The following is an 8,604-nucleotide window of genomic DNA, read 5'->3' as shown; positions in this document are numbered from 1 at the left end:
CGCTATGCAAATCCAATTGAATTACAGTACATTGGTTTAAATATGTTATTAACATGCGTATATATAGTTATATATAGTGTTATAATAACTTAATATACGTGACAGTATTCCACACAGAAAAGTGAAAGGTGAAAAATCATTTCAGGTTTCGCTCGTTTTACTGCTGTTCTCCTATTGGCTCTTCCTTGGAAAAGTCTCAGTCGCCCAGTTCTCTGATTGGCCACAAACCAACCTGTGCGGAAGTTAATTGCCTCACCTGGCCGTAAGCCTCTCACACCTCTCCCGTCTGTCACTACCAGTCGCAGAGTTTTACTTCCAGGAACAGCGCTGTCGGGGGAGTGAGGTTCCCGCAGCTATGGACTGACAGCAGCGCAGTTTCACCGACCTTTCTCACGCATATCTGGTAAGTTATCAGGAAACTGTCCTCTTAAAAGCGTAATGTGCTCGTTTAGGGTGAAATCATGTGTTACAATGGAGGCAACGACGAAATGAAGTTGTGTGAAAGCTCGTAAGTCTACTTTATGAAAATACAGTGATCATTTAGAGTGGTGCGTGTGTGTAAGTGTGTGCGCTCGATTTGTTCAGAGCAGATTTTACCATCAGGTGTAACATAATGTTTTTGTGTTTGTGTTTTTTTACTTAGTTTGTAAGTTTTGACCCTGGAGTGTCATTTTGTGTCTGTTCGGGTGGAGGAGAGTGCAGCAGGAATAGAGAGACGGGTAAGATATTCAGCAAAAGACTAACATCAGTATCAGAAATGCTCCGATATGCATTACTTATCAGTTTTTATGCTCTAAATTTGTTTTTAGAGATAACACAACTGACCATAGTGTTTAGACCCCGGTTATCAGAGTCAGGATTAATGCAAATATTTGCTCATAAATGTCACTAACAGTCATTTTAATGGAACAAGTGTGAACATTAAAGACATGTTTCTGTTCTCTCAAACAGGCTGTGAGTTGCACAACCCAATGTTAACCATGAATCTTTGTTTATTGTTAATCATTAAACCAGCTCTGGCTGGCTAACCTTGAATACATACTTAACATTTTTGAGTTTTTCAATAAGGCACTGTGATTTGTTATCAAAAGCTATCAATCATTATCCTGGGTTTTTAATAAGTCTAGCTCACAAACTGTGCAGCTGTTCTCACATTTAAGGCCTGGAGCTGATCCTCCCTTTTCATATTTTAAAGGTTTCATCCGCTCATGTGTTTGGCTTCATTTAAGAGTTGTGTCGAAGACATGGAAGCAGGCAAAGTGACATTCCTGTCACTATTAAATCCTGACTCAGCTGTGGGTGCAGTGTGCTTTGCCAGTGCTCCAGTTTGAGAGGTGTTGCCTGCTCAGGTTTGGACAAAGGGAGGGACGATAATTAGCTGCTTACTGTGGGAGGCCGGTGTGTGCTTTGTCAACTAGCTTTTGTTTCCAGAAAACATGTGGGAATGTGGGGGTTGATGATCAGGTTTTTCATCAGCTGCCTTTGCTAAGTTTTCATGTCATCAGGTCAAAAGTGCCATGTACAGAAGATAGAGCTGATAAGTTCAGTGAACAAAGGAAAAGTCTGTCACTGTCTTTTTAATTAGATGCAAGATTTCAAAACAAAAGTCATAGAAAATCCCCCACTTGTTACCCAATCTTACTGTTCAGTAATATTTCAAATATTTCACTTGCAGCAATAAAATGATGCTCTTTATGGGCCCACAGGAAGTGTTAGTTTTTAGCTTTTTTTTAAGTGTTGTTTTTATGAGAATGTTCGATGTACATTGTAATTCTTATTCTGACAGAGTTATGTATTGTTTTTGCTGAATGGGCCTCTGAGTGTCTGAGTTTCTCTCACTTCTCGAAACACATTAATTTACTATTGCACAAATAAACTAAAGCTGTGACACACAGCATGTTATTTTGGGGGATAATTTGCATGCAGGCGCAGCAGGGTATGAAAAGAAACTTTAATTCTGTTACGCTTGTATTTTTAATCAACATAATGGTGTTGCTTGTGCTTCCACAAACATACCTGAACTGGCTGCAGCACTATGTGGTAAAGAAGTTCTATACCAGGTCGTAAAATTGCTTTTTTAAGTAAAATTATCAATTTGTCTGACCCATTTAGCTTTAGAGTTAATTAGCTAAAAAACTTTTGATGACCATTGTCGACAATTGTTGCTCTAGCCCTAAAAAACACCTACTTGAAGTTGCCTTTTCTTTACGCTCTCATTAATAATCAACCTGTTGGTTTGGTTGATTTTTTTAAATTTAATTTAATTTTTTTTTGCGACTAGCATACTTTCCTCATGCCTGACTTGCCAGTAGTGATACGCAAAAGATAGGGAGCGGAGGCACAAGCATGCAGTAACACAACATATCTGGATTCTTGGCACAAATTTGCCATGTGAGGTATACCGTGTGTAGTTGCAAGTAAGAGCGTTTGATTGTTATATCATAATGGCTGAAATACTGATTATTAAGAGATGCTGACAGCACTGTCTGCTTGCGATGACTAGTTCATTTTCCTGATTTGTAGAAATATCTTAAAGACCAAACCAGTAATGAATCATAAATACACTGTTACAGGTGGCAAAAAGAAGGAAAGCACAATTAAGCGCAAGCAAAATGAATTATTAAGTCTGAAGATGCCAAATTTCTGAGATATTTGGCATTTTTGCTAGAAACTGACTCAAAAATTTTATTTTTTTTAAAAATATGCGACAGTGGTCTCCATAAGAGGTCTTTTCTGTTGGCATACAGGTGAGTTTAATTATTAATAAATGAAACATTTAATCTGTTTCCTGTGAAAGACATCACTATGCATGACAGATATGCATAACTGAAAATATTCTCCATTTCACAGCTACTCTCCTTTAATGCGTGCCTCGATCCACGTTGTTTTTAAAAAAAAGGCGAAAAGTTTTAGCTCAACCATTATTTTATTTAATGACTCAATTAGCATAACTAGATTTTCTTAATATATCATAGTGACCATGACAGCACATTTGAATCATGTTACAAAAATAAGACAGCCATTACATTATGAGGATCATTAAACTATCAGCTGTTATTTATGACCTTAATTTATCACAATAATTGTAAAGATGCTGTTTTGTTTACCAACTAATTCTCTAGCTATATTTAGCCTCAAACTAAGGCTTCATCAGTCAGTGGTCAAAGAAATGAACATTTTCCACTGTGGAGACAGTAGTGACTCACAAATTTCATCTGATTGTAGTTTCATGCTTTTGTCCTTGACATTTCAGATTTTTCCTGAGACAGACTTTCAGTGAGATTTACACAAACGAAACAGGGCCGCGAAGAGCATGTGATGCCCTCATCTTCCTTCATGTGCAATGCCAAAGAGTGACACGTGGCCAGGTGGTGTTCCCGTAGCAACATGGACAGCGCAGGAAGCTCGGACAGTGTAATCAGCACGAACTCTGGCTATGTGAGTGCCGCTATAGCGCTTTATCTCAGTCGTCTGTATCACTGACTCTCTCGTACAGAACAAACACAAACGCTTCTCTCCTCGACTGGAAGAGAATAAAGAAATAATTGAGATTTGTGAAGTCTGAGAGATGAGAGGAACTGAATTTGTAATTGGTGAAAGGTTCTCATGTTTAGTCAGTGAGGAGCTTTCAAAGGGTTTCAGCACATGTTTTCATAAATGAAGTATAAACAATCTGAAGCCCTCAGACACCAGCAGCCACCTGAAATATTTTTTTTTTTCCAACAGGCTAATATAGAATAAGAGAAAACTAGGAGATGGATGGAAGTTGTTCCTTTGGATCTGTTTGACCTACTGCATATTTAACACACAGACTACCAGCTGGGTTCCCAAGAATTAGTTACTGTAAGAAGAAATCACAATAGCAAACGTTATTTCTTCTTGGAGTATTGTTAGATATGGTAAAGTTACAATTAATTTGCATACTTTGTGCCTAATCTTACAGATTTAATCTACATTATTTCTTAAAAGCTTATTTATCATCCTTTGGTTCTGGTGCCAATGAGTTTAATCATTATTTGTGCTGAATTTATATGATGAAACCAATTCAGTTTCATTTTGACTTCAATATAAAATAACTGAAATAAACACGCAAAAATCAGTTGGTATCCCTGAAATGTAATCCGTCCAGTTTGCTCTGGGTCTGCCCTAAAGCCTCCTCCCTGTAGGAGATGCCTGAAACACCTTGTCTAGGAGGTATCCTGGTCAAAGGCCAAACCACCTCAACTGGCTTCTTTTGAGGAAAAGGAGTAGTTGTACTCAATGCCCCTCCCAGATAAGCTCCCAACTCTATCTCTACAGGGTGAACATAGACACCCTTTGGAGGAGACTAGTGAGTCACTACACAGAATTTCCCCCTTTTCTGGCTGAGAACCACGGCCTTAGACTCGTAGGTCCTGATTCTCATTCTTCATGCTTCACACTCAGTTGTAAACCACTCCAGTACGAGCTGGAGGCCGCTGGCTGATGTAGCCAAGAGAACCACATCGTCTGCAAAAAGCAGAAATGAGAACTTGAGACTACAGAATTCAACACCCTCTACCCCTTGATTGTCCTTAGAAATCTTTGACAAAGGACAGCCCTGATGGAGTCCAGCACCCATCAGGAACAAGTCTGACTTTTTGCTGCCAATGCAAATTAAGCTGTCACTAGAAACAAGTCAAACTAATGAAGCTAAACACATAATACAGGCAGTTATCACACCTAGTTTGCCTCATGCTATGCTCCGGGCATGCTGGTATGTGACTGGAGGAGTTTCTGCCCGCCTGTCTTTGTTTCGGGATTTTCCAGCTGAATGCTGGAGATCAGCAGGTGGAGTTTTTCACGCTATGAGAAGGGTCATTGCTGCTGAGACTGGAGCTTGCAATATAGCTTTTTATTTGTGGCGTGATCAGAGCACAACTCAGCTGTTTCAGGTAGATCTCGTGACACTCTCATTTCTGATAACGTCCAGTCTGGGAAGTTCCCTATCTTGCTAATAAATGCAGTAGTGGAGTCTTTCTTCTTCTAACATGACTGACAGACTCCTCCCTCCCACCCCACACACCAGCACTGTGTGGTCATTTAAATTAGAGCCTATGACAAACTGAATAAGATGTTATATTATTAAAACTGTATGGGGAGAATTGGGTATTTTTAAAAAAGCGTTAAGAAATGCAAAACAGTCGTGTGATAATATGAGAATCAAATTGAGAAAGTCATGAAAAATACACATGATAGGAAAAAATATCTAATTTCATTTTTTGTGCAGAGTGAAGACAGCATGGACCACTTATCTGCAGAGGAGAGGGCGTGTCTCACGTATCTGGAAGAAACAATCGAAGCGCTGGAGACGCAGGAGGACAGCGGCGTATCGAATGATGAATCACATCATGAGAGTCTAACAGAAAAAGCAGATCAGATGAGAGTAAATGGTATGTGATGTGCTGTTGTGTATATTTTCTTGTGTACCTTTATTTGCTTCGCAGATGCACGGTTTGTGCTGCAACACTAACTGTTGTAATTGTGTTTTTCTTAATTAGATATTTCCACTTTGATACCTAATGGCTCCAAACGCGACCAGAAATCATTTCTAAGTGATGAAGTGCCCACAGCACCACCTGCATCCACAGCATTAGCCACAGAAGGAAAAACTCAGCTAAATCAAATCTCTGAACCACAAGTCAGTCCTCTAATCCCTGAATCTTCTACTGATACCAGAATCCACTCATCAGCTATACAGACTGAGATGTCACGCTCAGCCACAAATGAAGATGCTGATCCTGAGAGTGTCAAAAGTACAATTGTTTGTCCAGGACCATCTACTGACACCTCTGTGATTGATCTGAGTGTAATTCCACCTCCCTTAAACTTTAGGGATGAGCCTGACTCTCCTTCACAGCCTGTGAACGTAAAAGACCTTACTCCATCTGTGGGAATTTCCAGGAAAAAGCCGGGAATAACCTTTGATTTGGAGCAGATTCGTCAGAGGGCCTCTGTCAAGAAAGATTTGACAAGCCCTGTGACCAAGGTACCTCAAATCAAACCTCAGCCTGAGTCTCTCAGTCTGCTCACAAGTTCCCAAATTGTTGCTCCAGCGTCTCCTGAAAGTGCAGAGCCCAAAAGTCCACCTGTTGTGGCCCCAAAGCCTAAAAAGCTTCCCCCCAACATTATTCTGAAATCTCACAAGATGACTAACTCTGATGGAAACTCAGCACATCCAGTTCTCAACAGCAGTGAACAGCGGCCATTCTTGGATCCTCACAAAGTTCGCATGGAGGCTCTCAGAAAGCTCGGCCTGCTTAAAAGCAGTGAGGAGGAAGAATCAATCCCAAACCAGAGCTCTAAACTTCCTCTCAAAACCAGAGTGTCTTGGGCAGCTTCATCTTCTTCTTCTCCTCCAATCAGCCCTGCAGCTCCGAATGAACCACCATCATCACAGTTCTATAACCTTCCCCCTGCCTCTGTTACTGTCCAGCCTTTGAACCCTGGTGCTATATTACCATCAAACACTTCTACTGCTCTTACAGTTCTGGATCCTGATGTTCTCCCAGCACCTGCTGATTTCAGTGACCCCACTGAGCTTTCTCCTTCAGAAAATCAACCATCTGCTGTCAAAGATGCCACTTCTCTTACCTATTCTGGCCTGGTCAAGCAGCTGACACCGCCAAAGGTCAAATCAGCCAGCCTCGGGCGCACTGAGGTGGGTATAAGCAGATATACAGCAGGTCAAGACTACGGTGAGGCCAGTCAGGGCACCAGCATTAATCAGAACCTCAACCAGCTGCGTAACCATCGACCGCGCCCCGCCTCTCTTGGGAGTAGGAAGGAGTTCTCAAGTGCTCAAGGAGAGGATTTGGAGGCAGAGCCTTCCATTACTAAAGAGCCAGCCTCACAGAAGGCCTTGCCTGCCCACACTGCCTTGCATCACTCCAGAGACGCTCAGAAACTGCCTCGATCACAAGGTATCAGCGTGCTGATCTGCCCTCGTTCAGAAAATGAAGAGCACCGCCGTGGGGCCCTGAAGAAGCTCGGACTGCTAAGAGATTGAATATGCACCTCATTTATCTGTCAGACTACTTTAAGATGATGTATGTTAAGAAACATACCAGAGTTTTCTACGTGATTAATATGGACAGTTAAAAAAAAAAAAAAAAAAAAAAAAAAAAAAGCTTTTAGGAAGCAGCTTAACCACATATTTATGCATTTTTTATTTTACTGCATTGACAAAACTTGGAATTAAATGACTGTCAAGGACATTATTGAATGTACTTTTTACCTATATTGTACAACCTTATTTCCAATGTTTTTTTCCCCACAGCACTAGCAGTCAAGGATATTTTTAATATTCATTAACTGTCACTGTGATATATGTACTTTTGTAAAGTAAATGATGTTGCTTTTATGAGACAATAGCGAGTTATTTAGTCATTTCAGTTTATTTTGTGAAGTATAAGTAGAAACCTTCTTAATGTCCCTCGCTGTGTGCTTTCAAAGGGTCTCTTTGTACTTCTCCTTTTAGGTACTTCCATGTGTTGCTGTTGTGTTATGTAATTTGATTTTCACTTCCTACAGTCTGTTAGACTTTTTGTCTGGTTTTGTTTCCTTTTACCAACCACTGGCTAGTACTCAGATTTGTGCATTTACTGTGAATTGCACTGAACCTATTTGCTTTGTAGAGTTTGTATCATAATTAGAAGATGTTGTTTTTCTTTTTAAATCAATGGATATGGGGAAGGGATGTTCGGGAACATACCTTACCGTAACTCAAAGCACATAGTCGGTGAGCACTGGGTGAGAAGGCTCTAAAAGGTTTTTTTGCATGGCTGAATAATGATGCATAAGCTTGTTACATAGCAGCTACATGTCTGGAGTTAATGGGTCGACAAGTTGCAGGCATTTATTCCATCTTTTATTTAAACCATAAACTGACTGCTTTCTGAATGTCATTGTTTTGACTCCTTTTGGTCATTTTTTTAAAACGTAGATGCGTCTGTCATATCGAATCAAAACTTGAGGCACCAGTTTTGTGGCTCAGCCTCAGCAACTTTATCTGATGTGATGATGAGTGAACTAGTACAACCTGTTTTTCACCTCGCGGTTCAGCCTTCATGGAACATCTTTGCTGCTCATGATGGCTCATTTACGAGCCGACGGTTTGTCTGAAAAACATTTTATTGCTGCTGCAGGCTTTTTAGACAAATAGAATTGCTCTTTCCTGTAATTTGCCGGTGAGGTCACCTACTTCTGTGAACGCAAGCTCAATTTGAAAAAGTGTTTTATCTGAGCAGCTGTTTACAGCAGGGTGCAGAACTACAGAGCTAATAAAGAACAAAGCAGGGACTGGATCAACGCATTTGGCTATTTTTGGAACTAAACTTTCCAGACAGTACTGATGGGAAAAAATGAGCAAAATTAAAATTTTCTTGGCATGTCCAGGCGGATAACAATGACTCCTCTTTAATTGTCCAATTAGAAATTAGCAAGGTGAAGGTGCGCTGTCTCTGCATGGCTGGATCAGTGCCAATGGTACTGTGTCATTGTTGTAATTCTTTGAGCCCTGCCCTTGATACCAGCCCTTAACTCACAAATCGTTTTGTTCTGATCTTGATAACGCCTAGGACAGCT

The 8,604-nt window shown here is 40.5% G+C and overlaps 1 protein-coding gene across 2 annotated transcripts; it reads left to right on the top strand.

Annotated features, from left to right (window-relative positions):
* Positions 1-200: 200 nt before the first annotated feature.
* Positions 201-8,375, top strand: LOC120719175 (specifically androgen-regulated gene protein-like). 2 transcript variants are annotated; one of them, XM_040008188.1, is made up of 5 exons: positions 201-403; positions 644-719; positions 3,254-3,438; positions 5,249-5,411; positions 5,520-8,375. In XM_040008188.1, exons 3-5 carry the CDS (start codon positions 3,388-3,390, stop codon positions 7,025-7,027), a joined length of 1,722 nt encoding a protein of 573 aa, XP_039864122.1. In that variant the 5' UTR covers positions 201-403; positions 644-719; positions 3,254-3,387; the 3' UTR covers positions 7,028-8,375. The 2 variants fall into 2 exon arrangements, with proteins under 2 accessions (XP_039864122.1, XP_039864123.1); XM_040008189.1 differs by lacking the exon at positions 644-719.
* The last annotated feature ends 229 nt before the right edge of the window (positions 8,376-8,604 follow it).

The sequence above is a fragment of the Simochromis diagramma genome, unplaced genomic scaffold (genome assembly GCF_900408965.1).
Source record: "Simochromis diagramma unplaced genomic scaffold, fSimDia1.1 OVJJ01000545.1, whole genome shotgun sequence".
Classification (NCBI taxonomy): domain Eukaryota; kingdom Metazoa; phylum Chordata; class Actinopteri; order Cichliformes; family Cichlidae; genus Simochromis; species Simochromis diagramma.
The sequence above is the reverse complement of the archived record's forward strand: the minus strand, read 5'-3'. Positions and strand labels throughout refer to the sequence as shown.